A 26053-nucleotide genomic window follows, 5' to 3' on the forward strand; every position below is an offset into this window, starting at 1 on the left:
TTACAGATGAGGAGAGCGGCACCCAGCAGCGATAGGCCGGATAGGCCGCTTTGCGGCAGGGCTGGGAGGGGGCCCGGGATACGCGCTTCCATGCTGGTGCTCTTCCCAGTTCTTGTCTCGGAATCTGGAGGAAGGCTGGCGTGGGAGAATGCCATCAGCGCTGGCTCGGCCACGTGGGACTGGACGCAGGATAGAATCAGGCTTGGACGTTGACTCTGTATGCTATCTGTGTGAGCCGTTTCCCGAGGCCTCAGTTTCCCCATCTACCTGATGCAGGGTAACGATTCCCAAGTCATGGGGTGGTGCGAGGTTTACGGAAATAACCTGTGTAGAGGCTCCTGTGGTGCTGGGTATGGCGTAAGCCTCCTTCTCTGCTGTGGACGGCATGTCCGAGTCCCCCGAGTCGTATGTTGAAGCCCTGTCCCCTGGGAGAATGCTGTTAGGAGGTCTTAGATATTAGAGGTATTAGAAGGTATTAGAAAGGCTCTCCGGAGGTAATCAGATTTAGATGAGGTCATTAGGGTGGAGCCTCCTTGGTGGGACTCGTGTCCTTATAAGAAGAGAAAGAGGCTAGACGGTGCTCTGTCCCCACTATGTGGGGCACAGGGAGAAGAGGGCCATCTGCAAGCCCAGAAGTGGGCTGTCACCAGGCACCGGATCTGTCGGCACCTTGATCTTGACCGTGCAGCCTTCCGAACGGTGAGAAAGAAACGCCTGTTGTGTGAGCCCCCTAGTCTATGGCGTCTTGTTACAGCAGCCCAAGCTGACTGTGCCAATTGCACGCCAGCTAGCATTTCTCTTCTTCCTGTCCCCGGACTCATGCTGTTATTGACCTTCAGGCTCAGAGACCTTGCTCATGGTAGCCAAGCTTCCCAAAGTTGGGCCTCTGCTTCTTGTTGCCTTTTTCACCTGCCCAAACTTTTTTTTTAAAAGATTTTATTTATTTATTTTTAGAGAGACAGAGACAGAGACAGAGAGCGTGGGGTGGGGGGAGAAACAGAAGGAGAAGAGAACCTCAAGCAGACTCCATGCTGAGTTTGGAGCCTGTTGCTAGAGCTCCATCCCAGAGATCAAGACGTGAACCAAGAGCAAGAATCAGACACTTAGCTGACTGTGCCACCCAGGTGCCCCTCACCTGCCCAAGCTTCTGTTCAGCACTGGCAGGCGTATGGGGTGGTAGGAACGAAATGTCCTTCCTGAGAACTCCCCAGTTCGTATATACTCTGTCATTCATTAATTATGGAGTACCACTACGTGCCAGGCCCTGCCTAGGTGTGGGGTGGCTAGCAGGTAACCTGAGTGATATGGTCTCTGCCCCTTTGGTATCCGCACCTAGGTGAGGGAGATGACTCAAGATGATTCAACAAGCAAATCTGGTGCAGGGCGGTAAGAGAGCGTGGCAGAGAAGGCGCCCTGTGGCTCAGGCACCTGGGATCTCAGCTCACAGGCCTTTCAGAGAGGTCCTGGTCTTCCCTGACCCCTTCACCAAGAGCAACGCACATGCCTGTAGTACAGGTCAGCCAGTGAGCGGCACGGAACCCCTAAGTGGAAGGCTGATCAGCAAGGTGGTTCAGCAAAATCTGTTTGCTACTCAGGATGACTTGAAGCGAGAATCGGATTTTATCCACATTGGCTTCTGAGCCCTCTGATAGTGAGATTTTTCTTCTTCACTGTTGAACAACTTCAAGGTCTGAGCAGGATTTGAGATCCCTCCTGTCTTTGGGGGAGTGAATAAAAACCGTTTGTCTACAGCTAAGCATCATGGGCACGGTAGACCACCAGTCACCGCTCCCCTCATTTATACCCATCACGATTTTCCCTTCTTATATGGGGCACTGGCAGGCGGGCTTCCCACGTCTCTGCAGAGAAGTTACAGAACAGCCCAGGATGCAGATAGTCCCACGACGTAACGTTCCACACTGTATCTCGTTCCTATGTTAAAACTTAACATAAACTAGCTGGTGAGATAAGGACCCCTAAGCTTTGCTGTACCACGTTTTCTGAGCAACCATTGACTAAGCCCTTGTGTGCAGGGTAAAAGTGAACACATCTGAATGAAAGGAGCTTTGTAACAGGTAAATGGCCACTATAAAACAAAACAAAAATCCTACCTGCTTTTTAAAGATTGCCCAAGAATCCTTGAGACACGCAGCGGTTTAAATTTGTTTACTAATCTAAACGGTAACAGTAACTTCCGTATATTGAGGACTTGCTTTGTGCCAGGCACGGCTCTAAGGGTTTTCCAGCCCTGTGGAGCAGATCCAATGATTTTTTCCATCGAATAGAGGACAGAGAGGTGAAGTCACGGAAGGCTAAGCGAGAGGCTCACTTCTCACTGCTTCTCACGCGAGCATGGTCACTTGGTGGCTCAGGTTGCTTCCCGCTACCTGCCTTCAGTCTGGGGCCTCTCCGTCTTTCACTAACGTGTTACACAGTGTCAGTTCAGATTTCTCCATTTCGGGTTAGCTCAGATTAAGATGCTTCACAAACGAAAACCGGTCCCGATATACCTCGGGTAGGCCCAAGAACGATTCTCTTGGCCCTGATCAATTTTGACTTGAAAGCCATTCCTTCTTTCTCTGAGGTGTGCTGAGAAAACAGTGATTTTGAATTGCTGCTTGGCCATTTCACAGTACGGTAACCCTGCCCATGCCCAGAGGCTGGGACATTTTCAGGGGTCAGAGCTTAGGTTGCCACACTCCCCCTGCCCCCACCCCGCCCCAGGTTCTCTCTTGGCTTTTCCTAGGAGCACCTTTTAAAATAATCACTTAGGTCCATATATACAATGGAATATTACTCAGCTATCAGAAAGAACGAGTTCTCAACATTTGCTGCAACATGGACGGCACTGGAGGAGATAATGCTAAGTGAAATAAGTCAAGCAGAGAAAGACAATTATCATATGATTTCTCTCATCTATGGAACATAAGAACTAGGATGATCCGTAGGGGAAGAAAGGGATAAAGAAAGGGGGGATAATCAGAAGAGGGAATGAAGCATGAGAGACTATGGACTATGAGAAACAAACTGAGGGCTTCAGAGGGGAGGGGGGTGGGGGAATGGGATAGACTGGTGATGGGTAGTAAGGAGGGCACGTATTGCATGGTGCACTGGGTGTTATATGCAACTAATGAATCATCGAGCCTTACATCGGAAACCGGGGATGTACTGTATGGTGACTAACATAATATAGTAAAAAATCATCAAAAAAAAAATCACTTAGAGCTGAGCCCACAGACATTATAGTGACCTCTGGGCCAACCACCTTATGAATCATAGGTGCTTGTCACCCTGCTCTCTACCTTCTGCTCGCTCATTCGTGACCAAGGACAGACAGCTGCCCTTCCCTTGGTTCATTGCGTGTACCCCCACCCCCAATTCTGGGATTTGCAAGTAATAAATCTTGTGTTTTTCCTTCGTGTGCGTGTACTGAAACTGCACCTTCCGTGAAAATGGCCCAGGGGTTTTCAGTCCCCTGTGGTGAGAGCTCAGACAGGGAAGGAGTGACCTGCCTTCGACGTCCGTGTGGGTGGCTTGGGCCTCCTCACTCAGCGGGTCTTAAGCTGCGTATTTTTAATTTAATACACCAGCTCCAGGTCCCCCAACAGAGGACAGTGCCGCTTTCGCTCAGCTAGTACCTGGGGCGACTGCGTAAGCCTCCACATTCTTGCAGACGGTGACAGTGAAGCAGGAGGTTTCCAGCGGCTGGACTGCCAAGGATCTCAGACACCACACAAAGAAATGTCTCATTCTGAGACTCGGCCCCATCCCCTAAAGGGCTTTAGGCAGTGAAGTTCATTTACGAAGATCATTATGGCAGCGCCAGTGTGGAGAACGGGCAGAGGGAGGCACAACTGGAGGCCAAGGGATCAGTTAGACAGCTTTTGGGGAACCCAGGGGCACCTGGGTGGCACAGTCGGTTAAGCGTCCCACTCTTTATTTCAGCTCAGGTTATGATCTCCGGGTTGTGGGATTGAGCCCCACACTGGGCTCCACTCTGGGTGTAGAGTCTGCTTAACATTTTCTCTCTCCCTCTGCCCCTCCCTCACCTAAAAAGAAAGAAAGAAAGAAAGAAAGAAAGAAAGAAAGAAAGAAAGAAAGAAAGAAAGAAAGAAAGGAAGAAAGAAGAAAGAAAGAAAGAGAGAGAAAAAAGAAAGGTTTTGGGAAACTCCATCTGAGAGATTGGTCTTTTGAGCCCGGGTGGGTGGAAAACAATGAATGGAACTCATGAGTGTAAGTGATTGGCTATGGGGAGTAAGGGGGAGGGGAGAACCGAGGACAATGGCTAGTGCTGGGTTAGGGCAACATGGAGGCTCCATTTACAAAGAACAGACAGAGAGAACAGATCTAGGCAGGAAAGACTATCATTTTAGGAGGTTGACTTTAAGGTGGGATGCCCAATGTATGAGTCTGAGATGTAGGAGGAGATCAGGGATAGAGATAACCAGTATGGAAGCTGTCAGCACACGGATGGGAATTCAAGCTTTTCAGGGTATGTCAGGACAGAAGGACTCCTAGGGCAGAACCTTGAGGAAAACCAACCTTCAAGCCATGGGCAGAGGTAGAGGAGCCCGAAAAAGAAACTGGAGCCTGGTCAGGGCAAGCCCAGAAGGCGTATATTCAGGGAAACTGACGCAGAGAGTTCTATCTAGTAGGAGGTGTGGCCAACAGGCTCAAATGTTAGGGAGAGCCTGAAAAACAGAAGGACCAGGAAGTGTCCATTGACTTTAGTGACACGGAAGTTGCAAGTGACCAACTGAGAGCGGTTTAGGTGGAGCAGTGGAGGCCACAGCTGACTTAAGAGGTGAGAAACTGGTGGACATAAATATTTGACTCTAAAGAGGAGGAGAGATGATGCCAGCTAGCCTTGGGGGCCTATAAAGCCGAGGACAACTCGAGACCTACAGCTATTTCCATTCCTGTCTTTTTCTCTTTCAGATTTAAGATACTTGGGTCTAGTTAACTGCTGAAGGGACAGAGTAGAGAGGGAGAAGTTGCACCTGCAAGAGAGAAGCGAGGAAAAGAAAAAGGGGATGTCTGGAGGAAGTGAGCTCCGTGACTGGTGGATGGAGATGGCTGCTCTGACAAGAAGAGGGACCCATCTTCTACTGAGCCAGATAGGAGGAAGGAGAGATGAGAACGGTGAGTTTCTAGATGTGGTTGGTGGTGAGAAGGGTTCCCGCCTGGTGTTTCTGCTTCTTCAATGAAGGAGGCTGTCTCCTGCTAACAAGAGGGGTGGAGCTGGTGGTGTGACAGGTTTCGCTTCAGCTGGATGCTGGGGGGGATGAGGAGAACACTTGGCAGAGGAAACCACAGAAGACTTGCCTGGAGGCTTGAGGACAGGGGTGGCTGGACACCATGAGTTTAGACCTAGAGTGCAACTTTCAGTGGTGGGACTTTCTCTGCCACAGTCAGCTGCCAGGATGTGGCATAGGGAGGTGGGACAGCTGGCTTCTATGCTTAGGATCCTTAAAGTCCGGGGAGATTTTTGTACCTGGAGAGGAATACTAACTGCCATTTGTTATTTGATCTATTTACCTCGTAAACCTACTTAAGCAAAATTGTCTAAATGATTTATATACCCAATAATCCAAATCTACGTGTTTTACAAATATAATGATTTAAACATTGATTGTAAAAACGTAAATCCTCGTACATATTTCGATAGGATCACCAGTATAATGTATTAACTGCTCGAAAAGCATGATTTTGGTAAAGCACACATCCTACAAGGACCATGACATTTATTATACCTACACTTACAGTTATTATGAAAATGGGTTTGGAGACCCAAGAGATGGATACTATCTCAGTTTAGATATCCAAGAAAAGAAACTTATCTCAGTGCAGATGAAGTTTTGTATTACTAATCCATGAATTCTTGGTGGGGACCTGGGAACTGGATCCCCTTCTAAAATGATTAAAATTGGAGCGAGTGTTTACCTTGAATAGTGTGGGAATTCTTCAAGCTCACATTTTTTTCACATGATAAGTGTGTTGTAGCTGGGTGCCTTTCCTTTAGATAATGCCATCTTTAAGTTTAATGACAAGGATATTCCAAGAAGGTCCATGTTCCATGCAGATGTTCCAAAAATGTCCATGCCCTGATTCCTGGAAACTTGATTATGTTTCATGGTGAAGTGGACATTTTCATATGTAATTAGGGTTCAAATAGGGAGATTATCCCGGATTATCTGGGTGGGCCCAATCTAATCACATGATCACTTAAAATCAGAGAACTTTCTCCACCGAAGTCAGAGACATGGATGGGTCAGGGAGATTCAAAGTGTATGAAGGACTTGGCCCAACATTGTTGGCTCAAAGATGGTGGACCTCAGTGCTATAGCTGTAAGAACCTGAACTCTGAATGAGCTTGAAAGTGGATTCTTCCCCTTCAACAAGGAAGGCAGCCCTTGTTTTCGACCTTATGAAACCCCAAGTAGAGAGTCCAGTCATGCTCTGCTGGACTTCTGACCTACAGAAAATGGTGAGATAATGGGTAGGTGTTACGTTGAGCCGCTAAATGTGTGGTCACTCGTTGCACAGCAGTGGAAAACCAATACAACAATTTCATTGTCATCATTTACAAATTTATGTAGCCCATTTGCACTTTCAAAAACATCTAGTTGTTTTCCCCCGATATGCAGTTTCCTCCTCTTCCTCGGTATAAAACTTCTGACATTTATTTAGCTGAGCATAGCTGCCTGGAATAAAGACTCTACTTCCTAGCCTCTGTCCCTGGCCTGGGGTGGCCAGGTGTGAGTCAATTCTAGCCAATGAGATTCAACCACAATGTGGGATGCACCGTTCAGAAGGCTCCTATAAAGGAAAGTGGTGTGCCCTTTCTTCCTTCTTCCTTCTTGGGGGGCTGTAAGGCTGATGTAATGGCTGGAGTGCAAGGAGCCATCTTGGGCCATGAGATGGCGTGCTAAAGACAGTAGAATGGCAAGAAGGGAAACTGAGCTGTGATCATCATAAAACTGCAGTCTGGCCCTAGACTCTATGCATGAATTCTTCTATGTGAGACAGAAATAATACTCCTTGGCTAAGCCATTATTATTTTGGGTTTACTGTTACTGCAATCTCATTGTAATTAGTATCGTAATATAGAGGCTCCCTTTCCCCAGAGATGAAGGATCAAGTTTGAGTTGGGAGCAGTTATCTTTTGGACGTCTGACTAATTCATCATCTTGCAAAACACTGTTGGACTCCTTTTCTTCCTAGGGGTAATATATGACCAGATGGTGCCAATTCTTCTTCATTCTTGACACAGTTCCAACTTTCTGTGGAACTACTCACAGTTCTAGGTGTCCACCCCTCCTTACTTACACAGATAAAGAGAATGAGTGTACCTTATGAAGAGATAAAATGCCTACTATGTTTATACTCTTCTACTTATCAGCATTAACTAAAAATATACCATTATATTTGTTCTTCTCCACTTGGTATATTAACTATCTTTTTGCACGTTTTATAGTGACTTTTTCCGTTTTGAATCTGCTATAGAGTCATGGATTTTCAAAACTCACCTTGTTCCAATTAATTATATTATCTTCCTTTTTTTAAAAATTAAAAAAAATATTTTTAAAAAATATTTTATTTATTTATTTGAGAAAGAGAGCAAGAGTGGGGCTAGGGGCAGAGGGACAGGAAGAGGGAGAAGCAGACTCCCCACTGAGTGGGGAACCTGATCCCAGAACCCCAAGATCACGACCTGAGCCGAAGGCAGGCGCTTAATTGACTGAGCCACCCAGGTGCCCCTATTATTTTCCTTTTGATGATCAAATTGCCACAGCATGTCAGGTGGGAGCATTTTAAGATGGATTCCTTTGCCTTTTCAGCTCTACCTTATACAGTTTAAAAAGTGTCCTTGCTTTTTGTCATTAACCACATGTCCCAGGACTAGAGTCATTTAAGACGTGGAGCTATTTATTCTCCAAGGAACACTGACTATTTATTTATTTATTTATTTAAGATTTTTATTTTTTTTATTATTTATTTTTAAAGATTTTATTTATTTATGTGACAGAGAGACAGCCAGCGAGAGAGGGAACACAGGCAAGGGAGGTGGGAGAGGAAGAAGCAGGCTCCCAGCGGAGGAGCCCGATGTGGGGCTCGATCCCAGGACTCCGGGATCACGCCCTGAGCCGAAGACAGACGCGCAATGACTAAGCCACTCAAGCGCCCCTAAGATTTTTATTTTTAAGTAATCTCTACACCCAACATGGGGCTTGAACGTACAACCCTGAGATCAAGGGTCACGTGTTCCACTGACTGAGCCAGCCAGGCGCCCTGTCCCCTGAGTTATTTAATTTAATTAAATTAATTTAATTAATTAATTTATTTTTAAAGATTTTATTTATTAATTTGAGTGAGAGAGAGAGAGAGAGCGAGCACAAGTGGGTGGAGGGGCAGAGGGAGAAGCCGACTCTCCCCTGAGCAGGGAGCCCAAGGTGGGGCTCCATCTCTGGACCCTGGGATCATGACCTGAGCCAGAGGCAGCTGCTTAACTGGCTGAGTCACCCAGGTGCCCCTCCCCTGGGAGTTATTTTAAAGATGAATAATATTTGAGGCAACGATCCAGGTGCTAAGAATGCATATCACATTTTTCCTGATGTTGTTTCTAGGCTACTTTGGTGACAACATTTGAAAAAGTTATTTCTTTTGAAAACCACAAATTCACATTGGTATTTCCTATTTAATTCAAGCATTACTAATTTCCTTTTTTATTTGACTCGAATATACAATCTTACATTTCTCTTCTCAACAACATACCTGCTTGTATCCTGTAACCCCTGACCCAAATTGTAATGGCATCTTGTCTCTTCAGTGATCCAGCAGTTTCTCACTGACCATCACTCTCCAGCTGCTTTACTGATAGGTTCGTCCGTGCTGGGAGAATGGGACAGCGCGGTAAGACAGAGAGATTTTATAATACCGGCAGGGGAGTGGTTGAAGGGATGAATCATAGCATCCAAGATAACAGGAAGTTTAAGAAAGGAGAACAAGAGAGCACAAATCAGGAGAAAGAAGAGAGGCTGAGGGACCGTCTGGAACAGGTACCGTGAAGGTAGCCGAGAGAGCTGGGAGGTGACGGTCAGAGTGTGGAGGGGACGAAGTTCAGATCACAAAGGTGGAGCAGTTCTAGGAGGTGGCCTTGTCAGTGACACATTCCATGCCTGGAGATCTACACTTGCTCACGTGTGACTTTCCACCCCTACCTCCAGCTGTCTAAGGAAGCTCAGTGCACCCGCTCTTGGCTAGAATGAGCACACACACCCTATGTCTTGGATGGGGGGGAGGGCCAGAGTCCATCTGGGACCTAGCACAGATGGATACCCAGGTTCACAGCCTGCTGGCTGCCTCCACGTAAATGAAACCTGTTACCATGTTCAGGCTGGCCACATGCCCTTCCTGCCCCACCAGCCACAGGCTCTGGGCCGCTCTGTGATCTTCCCCACACTTTTGCTGGTGCCTAAGTCTCCTGTCCTAGCCCACGCAGCGCTGGCTCGGCTTCTGGTTGTGCTGGCCAAGATCCGTGATGCTGGCACACCTCATAGGAAGGAGCCCGCAGGGTACACTGAGGCTGGTCCATCTGGGCCCCAGTGGGGGCCTGTCAGGCTCACCTGTGCCACCTGTCCCCAAATAGCACTGAGTGGAGAGCTGGGGGTGGAGGAACAGGAAGAGCAGAGTCTGCAAAGTAGCACAGGACTCCCTACCTGCCAAGCCCTGCAGGCACAAGGAGATGCGGTGGGAGGCTGGGGGTGGGAGGGGAGATAAGAGGGGCCAGGTCCCCAGACACCACAGCTCTACTCTTCACTCTTCGCCTTGGGTGTTAGGCACAGGGTCCCATGCAAGAAGGGAGAATACAGGCAGCCAGAGGGAGCCTCTCTCCTACCCCAAAGGTGCCGTTTCTGGGGCAGGAGAGGGCAGAAGGCAGAGGTCAGAAGTCAGGGGTTAGATTCCGGACCTTGAAAGGCTTGAGCGTTTAGAGTGGGAAAATGAGGAAGCCAGAGAAGCTTGAATATTTCCAGCCACCCAATAGGTTCCCCCGACGGAGGCGCAGGGACACCCGGTCCCCAGGGTCCAGGGGCAGTAACACAGAGCTGGTGGCTGCCTCTCGAGTCACATCAGGGTCGTTGGCAAAGGCTGAGATGACAGGCCATGTGTTCAGCATCAGGCTCACCTGGGGAGGTAAGCCCAGTTAGCACTTCTCCCCAGCCCTTGTCCAAGACCCCCACTTTCCTGAGGGCTTCTTCTTTTCTCCAGGCCTCAAGGGACTGTGTAATCCTGGGAACTTGGGGCTCAGTGCACTCTCACAGGAGGGCTGAAAGGTGGCCAGTGTTGGCCTCTACCTCCTCCACCGTCTCTGCTAGGCTGGTCCTTTCCTCCCTTGCTCCGGCCAGCACCCCCTCCCCCACGGTCAGTGGAGGGTCTACCTAGGAGTCACAGCTGAATTCCACTTATCCCCCCCCGCTCCTGAGCCAGGACAGGGCCCCAGCACACAGGTCACCTGGACAGTTTGGCGGTTGTACACCTTCACCACATGGAACCGGAAGCTATAGACACCTCGGACAGGGGCCACGAAGGAGCCTGAGGCCCGGTCAAAGCCACCACCCTCATTTACCAGGACCTGTGGGAAGCAGACTCTGCTGAGTAGGGCTCAGGAAGCTACTGGGTTGGGGGGGGGGGCAGGAGTAAGGAAAAGAAGGGGTGGCAAGTAGACAAGAACAGGAGAAAGGCACAGATTCAAAAGAAATGGTGAGAAAGGGCATGGAGGGATGTGGGTAGGAGTGGAGGGAAGGGAGATGGGCAGTTGGGCTGAGGAGCACCTGGTCACAGTGGGAGGCTTCTCCTTAAGGGCAGTTGGTTCCAGGTCCTTACAGGTCGTCCGTACAAGGGTAGGGGGTTACCTGGTCGAAGTAGATGGCCCCACTGGTGCCATTGCTGATCTCTCCTGCTGGCTCATGGTGGTGGCTTCGGACTGCGGCAAATGCCACTCTTCCGGGGGGGGCCTCTCCCAGGGCTGCTCCCCCAGGCCCCCCTGCAGCAGCTCGCCCAGGTTCACAGACCACCAGGCACTCACCCTCCAGGAGGACAGGCTCTGCCCCCTCTTGGGCCCACCCACACCCTAGGGCTAGAAGCATCAGGGCCAAGGGCAGCCTGGGGCTGGGCCAGTGTCGCTTGGCTCCCAGCATGGCTGAGTGGCTCTGTGACCTGCAAGTCCTCCTGTCTTCTATCTCCTCTCACCGTTCCTTTCTGTTGGCTCTTCTCACGGACTCTCACTACCTCTCACCCTGTTCCTCAGCCCCCTCTTTGGGTCTCACTGTTCCCTGGTCTCAGCATCTCTCTCTCCATACCTCTCTGTGTCCCACGACTCTGTCCTGCCTCTCTCTCCCGCTGTCACTGCAGTTCCCTCCTCCTTGGCAGGGCATGAAGTGACAGCAGCAGTTGGGCTCAAGGAGGGAGAGGGGGGGATGAAGCAGCCAGACAGGAGGGCTACAGCCAGAACCCAGGGCAGCCCCTCTGGAGAGCACTGAAGGCTGCATCTGGGATGACAGACAACTTGGTGTATTCGTAAGCGTGTACACGTGCCTGTGAGAACGTGTGAGTGCCTTTATGTGTGTGCGTGTGAGCGCATGTGTGTGCAAGACAGCCCTACAGCCCCTTCCTTCTCCTTGTTTCTCCCCTCTTCAAAATCCCTCGCTAGTCAACAGCCCACTCAGTGGCCCTTTTCCGCTGTTGGAAGAAGGCGGGAGCCCTTGTCTTTTCCCTACAATCGTTTTGGTGCAAAGTGCTTGGGCCAACGGTGTCAGTATCTTGTGACCCTGGGCCAGTCTCTTTCTCTCCTTGGTCTTCCATATCTTCATCCGAAGGTAATGGATTAGTTCCTTTAAGGCCCTCTTCACCTCCAGCTCTCAACTCTTCTCTCCCCAGACACAGCTGCTCAGACGAGCGAGAGCTCAGACGTACGGGGACAGACAAACCCATCAGGCAGGCTTGGAAGCGGAGCCGGAGGGAGCTGCGGGCCAGTGGGCGGGCCTGGGAGGCGGGGCCGGGGGCGGACCGGGGGCGGACCGGGGAGGAGCCCGGTGGCAGGCGCGCGCTAGGGCCCGGAGCCGGCCCAGCGCGGGGTGGGGTCTGGCTGACTCCACCCCGGGCCAGGAAGTGACTCAAAAACTGTTCGAGATGTGGAGAAGACAGGTCCCAGTTGGGTGAGGACTTCGGGAAGGCCCGCCCAGATTCGGACCCCCCCGCCCCCCGCCCTTCTCCACCGGGCCTGGGGCGCGGGCGAAGCTGGGGCCAGCAGGCACCGAGAGGCGCCGGCGGGACTGAGGCCGGAGCGGGCGGCCGAGGCGGGTAGGCGCGCTCTCCCCCGCGCCCGGGCCGCGGGAGCCGAGCCGGAGGCCCCAGTGCGGAGCGCGGCCGGGGGGAGGGGCGGCCGGGGGCGGCGGCTGTGGGCGGTACCCGGCCTGGCCCCTGGGCCCCGGGTGGGGCCGTAGCGCCACGGAGAGGAGCGGCGGACCTCGGAGGGAGGGGGGTGGGTGGGAGGGGCTAGAACCTTGGACATGGCAGATCGGGGACTTCAGAGGACATCCCAGTTCAAGCCCCGGTGAGGATTCGTCTTTAAGAGGCCGCTTTGGACCCGGAGACTGCAGAGACCCTGAGGAGAGAGACTGTTTCGTCATCTGTCCACTTCTGGTCTCCAGACAGAGCTGGAGCCCCCCACTCTTCCTGCTTAGGGCTGTGGTCAGCCTTTTCCAAAGGCCAGATGCCCATCCCCAATAGGCAGCCTTGTTTGCCCATGACTTCCACTCGGAGAGAAGACCCGGTTCCGGATAATCTGACCTTCCCTTCCTAGATGGACCCAGGGTGTTTACTAGATCGCTAACTAGGTGCGACCTGTTGATAGCTGGTGTAGGCTGGGAGACCAACATTTGGGTTGAGGGGACGAGGAGGCTCTGAGCTGCCTTCCCTCCTTCCAGGGCTGGGTAGCCAAGCAGCCATGCCTACCTGGGGGGCCGGCTCCCCGTCCCCTGACCGCTTTGCCGTGTCTGCCGAGGCTGAGGACAAGGTGCGGGAGCAGCAACCGTACGTGGAGCGCATCTTCAGCGTGGGGATGAGTGTCCTCCCGAAGGACTGTCCTGAGAACCCTCACATCTGGCTGCAGCTGGAGGGCCCCAAGGAGAACGCCAGCAGAGCGAAGGTGAACACCCCTCTCTGACCCTTCAGGGAACGATGACTCCCTCCCCTACGCGGAGGCAGAGGAGAGGAGGGGCTGCTGGGGAGGATCTCCAGTCACTCCTTGGTTGTCTTACTGGCAACCTCAGTGGCCCTGAACTTTGAGGGACTTTGCAAATCTGCCTTTCTTTGGAATTTTGGTTTCATTTCAGCCGTGAGGAGCCAGGTTCTGCCAAGACTTAGAGAGAGGTGATTGATCGTGTTCAAATCAGTTGTGCTGTTGGGGGAGACTGGAGATAATCCAGTTGGGCAAGCAGGCCCCACCAAGGAATTCACTGGGGGATGGGAAGCCAGTCCCCATTGCTTCCTTCGGTCAGAGGTTCCAGTACAGCTCCACCACCTACCAGCCCTGTAACAGAGTCTCCCGTTTCCTTATTTATGAAATGTGAATAATAGCAGTGTCCACCTCATTGGGCTTATTGCGAATGAGATAAAGCATGAGGTCAGCGAAAGTTCGCAATGACAGTCATTGTGATGGAAATATATAACACGCATACACACGCATACATATTTAGAGAGACAACCTTGTTAATTATAATCAGTTAATTATAATAGTATCTTAAATAGAGGCAAGTTCTAAATGGAAATATTAGCCGTAGACTATCAGCTGAGAAGGGGCAGAGGTAGATTCTTGATCCCTTTTTAATCCTCGCGTTTGGCAGGACCTGTGGGGCTCCATTGCTCTGCCCAGGCATCCTGGAGCTTGGGGCGGGGGGTGCAATGGGCTTGAAGAGGCTACTGGGCCATGTAGAATTCTAGCAGTCTCCACCCCCACCCCCCGCCCGTTCCTCCCCCAGGAGTTCCTGAAGGGTCTTTGCAGCCCAGAACTGCAGGATGAAGTCCACTACCCACCCAAACTGCACTGCATCTTCCTGGGAGCCCAGGGCTTCTTCCTTGATTGTCTGGTCTGGAGCACATCAGCCCACCTCGTGCCAGGGCCCCCCGGTTCGCTGATGGTCAGTGGCCTGACCGAGGCCTTCGTCATGGCTCAGAGCAGAGTGGAGGAGCTGGTGGAGCGGCTGAGCTGGGACTTCCGGCCGGGGCGCTCCCCTGAAGCCTCTCAGTGTGCTGGAGTGCGGAGAGACTTCTCTGCCCTGCTGCAGCCCTGTGGGGATGCCCACAGAGAGGCCCTGCTGCAGCTGCCCCTGGCTGTCCAGGAGGAACTGTTGAGCCTGGTGCAGGAGGCATCCAGGGGGCAGGGGCCCCAGGCACTCCCCCCCTGCGGCGGGGGGAGCCCAGGCCCACTGGGTGCTCAGTACCAGGGAGTCAGAGCTCCCTCGAGTGAAGGCGGGGAGTCCCTGGACCCTGGACCTACGGGGTGGCAAGAGTCAAGGGGAGAGAGACAGGTTATGGAGAAGGAGGGAGGGAAGCAGGGTGGTCCCAGGGAGATGGATTTGGAATGGAAGGAGCTGCGTGGGGAAGAGGCCTGGGATAAAGACGGGGCCTTCAGATCACAGTCAGGAGGGGGAGTGGCAGGGCAGGTAGGGCCCCTGACAGGAAAGGCCGTGGGCAAGGAGGGGGTGCCTCAGGACAGAGGAAGGTCGTTCTGTGTCCAGGGTGAGCCTGCTGGTGCCCAGGGCCCCTGTCAGAGGGCAGCTCAGCCCCGGGGAGCCTCCCTCCTCCAGCGGCTACACAACGGAAAAGCCTCACCTCCAAGGGTGCCTAGCCCTCCACCTGCGCCCGAGCCCCCGTGGCACTGTGGAGACCGAGGAGACAGGGGAGACAAGCAGCAGGTCGTGGCTCGAGGTCGTGGGTCTCCGTGGAAACGAGGCACGCGTGGGGGCAACTTGGTGACCGGCACGCAGCGTTTCCAGGAGGCCCTGCAGGACCCTTTCACCCTGTGCCTTGCCAATGTGCCCGGCCAGCCAGACCTCCGTCACATTGTCATTGATGGCAGCAACGTGGCCATGGTGTGAGTACCCAGTGGGCCTGAGGATCCTGGGGGTGGGGATGATCCGAGCAGTTTTACTGACTCGGGACATGTGCTGAGTGGCCCCTCCTCTGGGGCCCCAGAGCGCTGACCCCTTCGCACCGCAGGCACGGTCTCCAACACTACTTCTCCAGCCGGGGCATCGCCATCGCTGTGCAGTACTTCTGGGACCGGGGCCACCGGGACATAACTGTCTTTGTGCCTCAGTGGCGCTTCAGTAAGGATGCCAAGGTCAGAGGTGAGTTGGGCCTGCTCTTTTGTAACCTGGGATAGGCCCCTCTTCGGCCTGAGGATAACCCCCTTGTGCTCCTGTGTTTCTCCAGAGGGCCACTTCCTGCAGAAGCTCTACTCCCTCAGCCTGCTCTCCCTCACTCCCTCCCGAGTCATGGATGGCAAGAGGATCTCCTCTTACGATGATAGGTACTTGCCTCCCTCCTGGCCCCAGTCTTGAGATTCAAGGAACACCCTGGGGGGACCGAAGGAGAGACAGAAGCGCCTGACCCCTTGTGCTGTCTCTAAGCCCGGGTAGCAGGAACATGGCCGGTTATTCCTCCGTGGACCTGTACGAATGGGTCAGTACACCTGCCTTACAGGCGCGACGAAACGGATGGTAGACATTCCTCAAACTGGAGGCTGCCCTGTATTTGTATAGTGCCTTCCTCTCTAGAAAATACTAGTTTAATGGAAAGCTGGGAAGGCTGGTGACGTAAGTAACTGACAAGTACCTTCTGACTGCCCACATTTCCAAACATGTAGAGAAATTCCCCAGCATTCTGGAAGCACCAGGGTAGATGTTCAGAATCACAGGTCAGATGAAGAGACACACGCCCCGCGCGCTAAGACTACAAAACACATTCGAATAGAAAGATCACTGGACTTAGAATCAGAAGATCTGAATTTAAGCCCCACGTTGTACTATTCATTGACTCTGCCCATGGACCAGTCTCTTAGTGGGCTCACCTCTTTGTCTTAGGGTCCTCTTCATTTAGTCACCCTCCCTTGTGAATATCAAAAGGGGCTAAGGGATGTGCTTGCCTCACTCAAGGTCCTACGCAGGCATACCGTGATATTCCTTACCTGTTCATGGACCCAGTCAAGTGTGGCAGTGGGTCTCTTCTGTGTCATAACAGAACCACAGACACAGGGTAAGAGAGGTTCACTCTCTTGACCAAGGCTATTATATGGCAGAGGAAAAGTGAGAACTTAAAGCTGCCAAAATGTTTAAATGAAAAATGCAGGGCGCATTATCTCTCCAGGGTACACACGTAGTGGGGAAATGGGCAGATTTTAAAGATTTAATTAATTTATTTTGGAGATAGGGAGAGCAGGTGAGGGGTGGGGTGGAGGGGAGGGGTAGAGGGAAGGGAACAGGAAGACTCCACACTGAGCACAGAGCCTGACGCAGGGCTCCATCCCACGACCCTGAGATCATGACCTGAGCTAAAATCAAGAGTCAGACGCTTAACCAACTGAGCCACCCAGGCGCCCCAGAAATGGGCAGATTTAAAAACCCAGTGAACCAATTAAAAAATTTTACGACGAGTTCTTTATTCTCTAGGATTTTCAGTTTGAAAGAGAAAACTTGTTTCCAGACTACAGTGATTATATATTTTGTCTTTTCAAATACATAATGTTTTCTCCCTAACAAGCAAATGGTATTCTACAAAAAGGCAGTTCCCTTTCTCCCAGTGCTCTTCTGTTTTATGTCTAGATTTCACAGATTATCCAAGATATGGAAACTTTCCACACCAGCATTGACACAGAATTGAAACCGAAGAGCGAGTCAGTTGTAATGAATTTTAAAGGCACGTGTCTGTACAGTTATGTAGGTCCCACTAGGCAGGCAGCCCAGTGCGAATCTGGAATTCTGTCTGGTTACAGTGAGTAACACAGTGGCGCGTGGTGCAGGCCTGCTGAATGAGGAGTGCTGAGCAACAGATGAAGTAACGTGCTAGTAAAATACCCTTAACCTGCGAATGCCTTTGTATATCCTCTGATACCACGTACGTTCATATGTCCTCTCCTTCGTCTCCCAGACAGAAACTCCGAACCAGACATCTGTTACACTGAATCCTGTGCACTAGTCTCCTGTACGCACACTGTCTTTCAAATCCTGCCTGCCCACTTAGCACCTAGCAGTAGGCCCACAGCCTGTAGAAGGAGGTGGGGATGCTGGGAATTAGGGAAGGCCTGATCATTGACTTCAGTCCACACAAACCCCAAACCAGACACAGTGGCAACTTGGAGGAAAGGGAGCCCCCTTCTGGTGAGGGTTTTCTGGGAAGGGAGGGATTTGCCTTTTTTGTTGTTGATTGAGGACCTGGGCTGGGCTGGGCTGCATCTTTTGGCTTCTAAACCTGTTAGAAAAGACCCCCATCCACTGCCTCATGAGTCCCGTCCCAGTCTTATGGAATCGGAATTACTGAAGTGGGGCCCAGGCATCTCTTTTTGAAAAGTTCCCTGGTGATTCTGTTCGTCAGTGTAGTTAGGGAAGCACCTCCAGATGGAGGGAATAGTTTGAGAAATGTCGTGGCAGTCAGACAGCACAGGACATGTTTGGAGAACAGGGTGTTATCTGATCATTGATTTTGGCAGAGTTGAAAGTTTATTAGGAATACCGGGAGAGAGAAGGCTGTAAGGGTGGCTTGAACTGGGTTCTAGAAGGCCTTAGCCGCCAGGCCTGGGCGTGTGGACTTTACTCGGTAGATAAAGGGCAAGCAGGGGGGAGATTTGTTGAGGGGAAGGCAGGAGAGGCTGGAGGGTGGTAAATGGTTGGGGTCAGGGGACCCCCTTATCAGGCTATGCGGTGTCTCAGCTGCAGTGTCCAGATAGCTAACTAAGGTAATGGTAGGACTGGAAAGGAAGGGGCAGAGTGGAAGGCTTTAGAGCAAGAACGTGATGGCTTTGGGACTGACTCACCAGGGTAGGGTGAGAGAAGACAGAGCTTGAGCCAGATCTCACTGTCTCTCACTAATGAGGCACAAAGCGTTGGGTGGAGGATTGTGGCGGGTGGAGGGGATGCTCTTGGGACACCACGCTGGATTCATCTTTGTTTCCTCTCCAACCCATGGCACCTGAATCTGTCAGTCACTTGGTGGTGGGGTCAGGGCGAGGTGGGGGCCCATGTCTCCATCCCCAGAAGTGGGTCATGGTTGTCGATAATACTCCCTGGGGTCGGGGCCTTGGAGACCCCCAGAACGGCTGCCGTGATTTTTGAGACAGGTTCATGGTGAAGCTGGCCGAAGAGACCGATGGGGTCATCGTGTCCAACGACCAGTTCCGGGACCTGGCGGAGGAGTCTGAGAAGTGGATGGCGATCATCAGGGAGCGGTGAGGGACCCCTCCCCTGAGAACACGGCGCGTGCTCAGACCTTCCTCTAAACCAGTTCTGCTCTGCCACCGGGTGAAGACTGGGAAGGGGCTTGATACGGTCTTGAAGGGTGGTGGCCAGTTTTCGGGTGTTGTTGGTCTCAGCTGTCTGGGAGGTTCGTCAGGGCCCCTCTGTGACCATGTGTTCTCTTTCCGCACCCAGCCTGCTGCCTTTCACTTTTGTGGGAAACCTCTTCATGGTTCCTGATGACCCGTTAGGGCGAAATGGCCCCACACTGGATGAGTTCTTGAAGAAGCCAGTCAGGTAATGCCCCAGATTCTCCTAGGCAGCCCCCAGCCCTGGCCTTCTGTCTGCAGGGGCCTTGTAGACCTGGCGACTTGGGGGCAGTGTGAGCTCATCTGGGCCAGCTTAATTCTGTAGTGGTTCGGGTTGCTGCGGGCTTGGCCTTTAACTGCTTTTCAGGGAATCCTGCCATAGGTCCTCCTGGCTGGGCGGGGAGCTTCCCCCAATCCATTTGGAACATGGTTGCTTTTACTTACAGCCAGTTGTATTCCGCACTCCCTCTTCTGGACTGTTAGTAAGCGATCAACGTATCAGACTAGAACTAGATCGGCATAGTGACAGGCTTCACCTTCCTGGTTCTAAAGGAACTGTTCTTCTCCCCTTCAGAAGAGGCTTGATGCTGCCGCTCCGTGGTCAGCTTGGGGAACTTCAGGACTGTGTCTTCAGCCGTGACCCCAGCCCCACTCCCAAGCCAGGAATAGGCGGGCCGTTAACCCGGAGCCCACTGAGCTCTCGCTTCCCTCCAGGGTGGTCATCAGCTCTTCTTGTTCTGCTTCTTCCCAGGGCACAGGGGGCTTCTAAGGCTCAGCATCCTTCCAGGGGCTTCACAGAACCCGGGCAGCAGCAGCAGGGGAGAGAAGAGGAGGAAAAAGGCATCGGTGGCATCCGGAAGACCCGGGAGACCGAGCGGCTGCGGCGCCAGCTGCTGGAGGTGTTCTGGGGCCAGGACCACAAGGTGGACTTTATCCTGCAGCGGGAGCCGTACTGCCGGGACATCAACCAGCTCTCGGAGGCCCTGCTGAGTCTCAACTTCTGAGCCTCACCTGCCCGGCTGACTGGCTGCCACGTCGTCAGCTCCAGCCTGGCCCGGCTCAGCTCTTTCTGTGAGGGTCCTTGTGCTGCTAAGACCCTGACCTAGACTCACTCTGAGTTGGTGGGACTTGATCTCATCTTGAGTCAGGACCTTAAATAGCTCTCAAGAGGTTCTGCTCAGCCTTAAGTTCTCAACCTTGCCATAGCACAGGGTTTCTGTAGGGAGTGGGGGCCTGCTGGGAAGAGCAGGTCCTGGAGATCGGGACTGCCGGCTCCTCCTTCAAACTGAGCTGGGGATGGAGGCTGGGGGGGTGGGGAACCAGGAGCAGGTGGCAAGGAAGCGATGTCTTTCCTCCCCCTGGCTGTGGCTCTGGATGTCAGAGGGACAGGTTCCTTCCCAGGCCTGGCTGGGCTCCAGGGTGCATCGAAGGGAATGCTGGGCCCTGGGGAGGCTAGTGTCATGGGGTCTGGGTCACAGTGGGGCAGCAGGGAGCTGGTGGAGAAGGCAGAAGGAGATGTGGCTTCCGGTCTCAGCTATATCTGTCTGTGACCTTGATGGAGCTGCTTGGCCTTTACTTCTGCCTGTAAATCAAGGGTAAAAATGCCGGCTGGGAAGAGAAATGAGAACATAAGAGGAAAGCTCAGAGGAAAGGTACTTGCATCAAGTCTCAGGTGTGTCTGTCTGTGGCTGCACAGGCTGCCTAACCAAAACCTCACTTCGCCAGAGCTGAGGATCCCCAGGCCCCAGATTTTAACACTGCATCCTCAGTAGCCTATGCCCTATAATGGCTGCGTCCCTTTTGGGCAACCCCCCAAGTCCACATTTACAAAACAATTAGGGGTGACTGTTTGCATTACCAGAATACTCTCAGGGTTCCTATAAACGGCAGCTTTCCTGTTGCATTCAAGTGTTTACAGATGAACAAATGTGTCAGAAAGTCCCTGGTTAGACGCACTTGCTGAAGTGTTGAGTGTTCGCCAAACTGATGAAGCCATGCTCTGCAATGACAATGTTAATGTGAACTGACCCCAGCATTTTCTCTACAGAACACATACGTGGCATAAAGTGAGCCCCACTTCTGCTTTGTGTGTCTGTGTGTGGGGATGGGAGGGTTTTTAGACGTTGGATCAAGATAAACCAGTTATCTGGAAAATGAAAACCGCAGGTGCCCCTGGATTCTGTGCTGTCTGGGCTCTGTGGCAAGTCCCTGGACATGGTCCTTTTCAGGCTGTGATGTCCCCCGAGTGGCACGGCGAGTTAAGTACTGCCACCACAGTTCTTTGTTCCAGCGACCAGTGTGGGGAGCTGGATGATGCTGGAGGAGTCTCTGGGTCCCAGTGTCTTCACCCCTCCTCCCTAATGCTGCTTTGTACCACTAGCCTGTTATTGACCTGAGCTGGGGGCAGGTGTGTTGGAAAGAAGCTAGTTAGGGGGCAACAGTGACTCAAAGACAGCCCATACCCTCTGGAAAGAAAGGACATTGGTTAATATGGCCCAAATTGGGGGCTAGGGGAACTGCTGGTTAAGTTGTGGCTGATAACCAGGGATCATCTGCACTTTCGTGCTAAGGACCCGGGTTGCCTCAAGTGGCCCCAGTGAGATGAGAGGCAAGTCCTTAGCTTCTTACAGACAGGGACGTTGGCTTTGTCCTACTGCAACTTGATGACCTAGGACCCGCGTGTGATTGCTTTATTAATTCACTGCTGTTCAGTGACAGACTGGAGGCTGTTGCAGACTGGGGCCTTGTCTCTTGCTCTGATGGCACCCTAATGGCACTGTGTGGACAAGTATGCAGGGGGACCACAGAATCCACTGTTAATGGATCATCATCTTTCTCATTTTCTCGTCTCCACCTTTATCGGAACCTCATGCCCCAGATTTGTTACCAGCTCTTGGCAATGAAGGGACCAAGAAGGGAGATAATCACCCATTATAACGTTCAAAACCCCACGTAGGGGAAAAAGTCATCTGGCATTTTTTTCTCTCATCTGGACATAAATTCCAGGAGAATCTAGGCCAAAGAGGCAAACCGAAGCCTGTGAAATAATTTATCTTTATTGCCTCAATCGTAGAGCATTCTACACAACATATAGGATACCTGGGACGGTAATGGAACATGTAGGGAAACCAAACTTGGAAATTCTTTTACAAGGAGTTGAAGAGGTTAAGGACCCAACCTGACGAGACTGCAACCTTGAGACGGTGGACAGTCTCTCAGTTAAATAAGGTGAAGCAACAACAATGAGAAGGAGGGCAGGGAGAGGAATCCCTAAGAACCAGATGGTTTCAGGCCTCAGAGGAGTACCTGAACCTACTTATGGTCTTTAACCAGGAAGCCTCTGGAGAGGGCTAGGCCTCAGGCCCTGCCAGGAGCCTCCCCACTTAGGCTACGACTTCCTTCAACGCAGCCCCTAACTCTGGGAAGGAATACTGGTAGCCTGTGGCCAGTGTCCGCCGTGGGACCACCTTCTGGCCCTCTAGCAGCATGATGGCACGCTCTCGTCCAAAGACCGCTTGCACCACCATGCTGGGGAGAGGGATGAAGGCTGGGCGGCCCAGGGCGGCGCCGAAGGCCTTGGCAAACTCAGCATTTGTAGTGGTGGGGGCTGGAGCCACTCCATTCAGGACCCCCTGCACGTAGCTTGCTTCAACGGCATGGGTCAGGATTCCTGCCAGGTCCCTGATGTGAATCCAGGGGAAGAATTGGTGGCCTGGACCGATGGGGCCCCCCAGGCCCAGGCGGAAGGGCAGCAGCATGTGACTGATGGCACCGCCCCCACGGCCCAGCACAACCCCTAGAGCAGGCAAGTGGGACAGAACGGCCCTTAGCCTCCAGGCAGTTCCACTGTTCCTCCCTCTCCCCTCCCCTGTGCCAACTTAGCTCTGTAGCAACTGAGGGATGTGGCTCTCTCTGGGGCTTCCCGTCCCCTACCCCCTTGCAGGCTGGCCAGAAATGGCAGCCTCCTCTCACTCTCTGGACACTCAGCTCCCCTGACTCCCCCACACCCCTGGCCCATGGAAGACATTCCAACCCCGTGTGATACCCAGGCCCCTGGTTCTCACCGGAGCGCACCACCACCTGGCGTGTAGACTCTCCAGGAAGCCTGGCTGCAGCTTCCCATTTGGTTACCAGGTTGGAGAAAAAGTCAAAATCCCCTCCCGGGCTGTCCTCATCATACTCCGCAGTCAGGCTGGGCTGGTAGTAAGCTGCCGGTAGAACAGCACTGGTTTGGCCCAGTGTCCTTGGTCCTGCCTGGGCCTTGGCACCCAATGTTCCTCTTGGTCTCACCTTCCTCGGCCCCTAGGATCTTCCCATAGGAAGACAGAGCCATAGATATTTTCCTTTTGAGCTGCTCCGTGGGTTGACCCATTCTCATCCTGGGGTAACTTACCTTTGGTTGCAAGGCTAAGCCGAGGGGCTGCTAGAGTGTAGTGGTTAAGAGCAAAGATCTGGGGGCCAGGCTGCCTGAGATCTACTCTTAGCTCTGCCATATTAAGCCTGTGACCTCAGGCAAGTTATATAAGCTCTCTGTGGCATCTTTAAAATGGGAATCATAATAGTACCTACCCTTTAGGGTTTCTGTGAAGATTAAATGCAGTAATACATGTAAAACACTTAGAATAATGGCTGACATATGCTCTATAGTTGTTTGCAATGACCCGGTCCCAATGATGAAATACAAGAATCAGGAATTCTATTTGTAAAGAACAGTGCCATGACATGCAAGGGACTTGGGAGTAGGTGGGACTTTTTCCCGGCATCAGGAACAGTGCCACTATCCCCTCTTCCTCTAGGGATCCCCATTTCTCAGTGAAAGTACACAAAGGTCAGGAGAAATATGCATGAATGGAAGGCCTAGGAAGTTCCTGTGTTTGGAAAAGACCAGCGCTCTGGGGCATGTAGAGCTAGAAGGGCCTGAGCTAGGCCCTTCTCACTGTGTGCGACCTCTCTTCCTCTGGGTAATGTAAGGGGTGGCGATTTGGGACATACCTACACCAGTGACTAAGACCCAGGCCTGGGGGGGTTGTGGGGCCTTGTTGATGGCTCTAGCCAGTATCTGGGTGGTCTCCAAGCGGCTGCTGAGAACCTCTTTTTGGAAGGTTTCGTTCCACCTGCAGGAGAGACAAAAGGGAAATAAGCCACTAAATACATACATGCACATATCCTTTCCTCTTTCCCTGGGGCTTAAGACCCCTTTCTAGCGAAACCCTGCATTGTGGTTTAGAGAAATGGTCCATCTCTCCTGGAGAAAGAAAAGGCATATATTTTGGGCATCCTGAGGTATAAGTGAGGACATAAGTCAATGGCTGGGAGGGCAGAAGCGCAGGTGGCCGTGCAGGGAGGAGTGGGGCGGGATGAATAGTTTGGGATTGGAGTTTAGTTGTCAATCTGACATCTCCATTCTCCACAGCTCACAGGTTCTCATCAGGGTCACACGGTCCTCCCCTGCTCTGAAGGATATCAGCTTCAGGGCCGTGGCTGACCTTCGGAGAGGGTTGAGGATGTTCTCTCCCGCCAGGTTGACAGCAGCATCGCAGCGGGGCAGCCCCGACGTAGCAAGTTCATCCTGTCAGAGAAAACACAGTGCTGGCGGGTGGGGGTGGGGGCTCGCCCTGCGCTGCCAAACCAGACCTTCTCCCACAGTTTCCAGAGGATGGACATACCCACGTGATCCTACCGGGCCCCGGCTTTCGGGAGACCAACGTCACTTCGTGGCCCCTGGCTTTCAGCAGCTGGGTTAGGGCTGTCCCAATGAAGCCCGTCCCACCACCTGCAGAAAATACGAGGTATTTATTCTCTCGGGGTCGCCGTCTGTCCCCGCTTGTGGCCCCCTCCTCTGCTGCCATCCCATCTGACTCCAGACTTCTCGCCTCCTTCTCTCCCCCTCCCCGCGATACAGAGGTGACACAGGTCACAGGGACTGGGGAGATACGGCTTCCTGGGGTAGGAGGCCAAGGCTGCTGCACGATAACCTGTGCACGATTCAGTGCCCTCCCTCAGAAACGGCCTCCCACCTCTCAAGTTTTGTTTCAACCTTTCCATAAGCCCGCCCCCGACTCTCCCTTTCTCCCCTCCCTCACCCACGAGCACCCGCATAGCGACCAGGACCTAACCCGCTTGCGCAAGATTTGGTGGAGGGGGTGGTGGTGCTGTTGTGCCCAATCTTGGAAGCGACTACGTCCTCTGTGCGCATGCGTCCTTCGGGAAGCGCGGTCCAATGGGCGGCCGCGCAGGATTGAGACTGGGCGTGGCCCTGCCTGGCAACCCGGAAGAATTCATGGAGAAGGCCGTGTATTTCATTCCAAGGAGTGGCGGGGACGGGCGGGGGGCGGTGGACTTGGACGGGGGAGGAAGGGACGAAGGCCGAGGAGGGAATGTTTTAGTGCAGGAACAAACCAAAACAAAATACCAACCCCCCAAAACCTCTTGACCGAAAGCCTGTAGGTACTCAAACCGCCGAAATCTGGACGTCCATTCAGCCCGGTGGATCAGTAGTAATGCAAGAGAATTCGCCTACCCCTACGATGGATTCCTTTCAACCCTGCCTCTTTATCTTTTCTTCTCCCCCTTCCGATTCCTTCCTGTCTTCTTTTGAACATTCTGAAGTTCCCCTCCTCTTAAAATAACACATCTCTAGCTCTTTTCTTAGAATGCTAATGCCCTCTGTCTTCGCCTGCATAGCCAAACTTCTCAAAAGAGTGGTGTCCGTTTTCTAATCCTTAATTCACTCCCGTCTTTTATTTATTTATTTATTTATTTATTTATTTATTTATTTATTTATTTATTTATTTTTTATTTGTTTTTAAAGATTTTATTTATTTATTTGACAGAGCGAGAGAGCACAAGCAGGGGGAATAGCAGAGGCAGAGGGAGAAGCAGGCTCCCCGGGAGCAGGGAGCCGGATTCGGGGCTCAATCCCAGGACCCTGGGATCATGACCTGAGCCAAAGCAAGACGCTTAACCACCTGAGCCACCCAGGCGCCCCATTTTTTTTTTTTTTTAATATGGAATGCTTTGCTTATTTGCGTGTCACCCTCGCGTAGGGGACGTGCTAATCTCTGGATCGTTCCAATTCTAGGATAGGTGCGGGCAAAGCGAGCGCCGCTCCTGCCTTTTGCCTTTATCATTCATTGACTCTCTCGCCAAGATCACCAATTTCCCGTGTCACCAAAGCGAATGCCCAGTTTTCAGTCATTTTTCTTGACTTCTGTTTCACTGGACACTTGCTGGACACTTCCCCCCTTTGGAAATGGCCTCAGTGAAAGCCACAGCTCTCTTTTGGGTCTTTCCAGTCTTTTTTCAGTTTCTGTTGCTTCCCCCGCCTCCTCTGAGGTCTTAAAATGTTGGTATGTCTCCAAGCTGGGTCCTAAGACCTTCCTTTCTTCCCTCTGCACCTTCTCCCAAGTATCTATGTTGGTGAATTTGAATCTGGACACCTGGTTCCTGGGTCTG

The 26053-nt window shown here is 52.4% G+C and overlaps 3 protein-coding genes and 1 non-coding gene across 5 annotated transcripts; 1 reads left to right on the forward strand and 3 right to left on the reverse strand.

The window, feature by feature from the left end:
• Positions 1-9634: 9634 nt before the first annotated feature.
• CBLN3 (cerebellin 3 precursor) lies at positions 9635-11497 on the reverse strand. The gene is made up of 3 exons (XM_045802565.2): positions 10914-11497; positions 10514-10633; positions 9635-10186 (listed from the first exon to the last, which is right to left on the reverse strand). The coding sequence occupies exons 1-3, from the start codon at positions 11196-11198 to the stop codon at positions 9989-9991; spliced, it is 603 nt and encodes a 200-aa protein (XP_045658521.1). The 5' UTR covers positions 11199-11497; the 3' UTR covers positions 9635-9988.
• A 666-nt stretch (positions 11498-12163) lies between these two features.
• On the forward strand, positions 12164-20680 carry KHNYN (KH and NYN domain containing). 2 transcript variants are annotated; one of them, XM_045802641.2, is made up of 8 exons: positions 12164-12360; positions 12987-13207; positions 14040-15154; positions 15280-15410; positions 15496-15592; positions 18395-18502; positions 18705-18806; positions 19350-20680. In XM_045802641.2, exons 2-8 carry the CDS (start codon positions 13007-13009, stop codon positions 19600-19602), a joined length of 2007 nt encoding a protein of 668 aa, XP_045658597.2. In that variant the 5' UTR covers positions 12164-12360; positions 12987-13006; the 3' UTR covers positions 19603-20680. The 2 variants fall into 2 exon arrangements, with proteins under 2 accessions (XP_045658597.2, XP_045658598.2); XM_045802642.2 differs by lacking the exon at positions 12164-12360 and adding an exon at positions 12377-12896.
• Positions 20681-21634: 954 nt separating this feature from the next.
• Positions 21635-24776, reverse strand: SDR39U1 (short chain dehydrogenase/reductase family 39U member 1). The gene is made up of 6 exons (XM_045802644.2): positions 24682-24776; positions 24265-24371; positions 24085-24167; positions 23591-23712; positions 22663-22806; positions 21635-22394 (listed from the first exon to the last, which is right to left on the reverse strand). Exons 1-6 carry the CDS (start codon positions 24695-24697, stop codon positions 21982-21984), a joined length of 885 nt encoding a protein of 294 aa, XP_045658600.2. The 5' UTR covers positions 24698-24776; the 3' UTR covers positions 21635-21981.
• Positions 24777-25599: 823 nt separating this feature from the next.
• Positions 25600-25703, reverse strand: LOC123795822 (U6 spliceosomal RNA). Its single transcript, XR_006780607.2, has one exon. It is a non-coding gene; the product is annotated as a U6 spliceosomal RNA (small nuclear RNA).
• Between the last annotated feature and the right edge of the window lie 350 nt (positions 25704-26053).

The sequence above is a fragment of the Ursus americanus genome, chromosome 35 (genome assembly GCF_024610735.1).
Source record: "Ursus americanus isolate L20-20 chromosome 35, mUrsAme1.1.p, whole genome shotgun sequence".
Classification (NCBI taxonomy): domain Eukaryota; kingdom Metazoa; phylum Chordata; class Mammalia; order Carnivora; family Ursidae; genus Ursus; species Ursus americanus.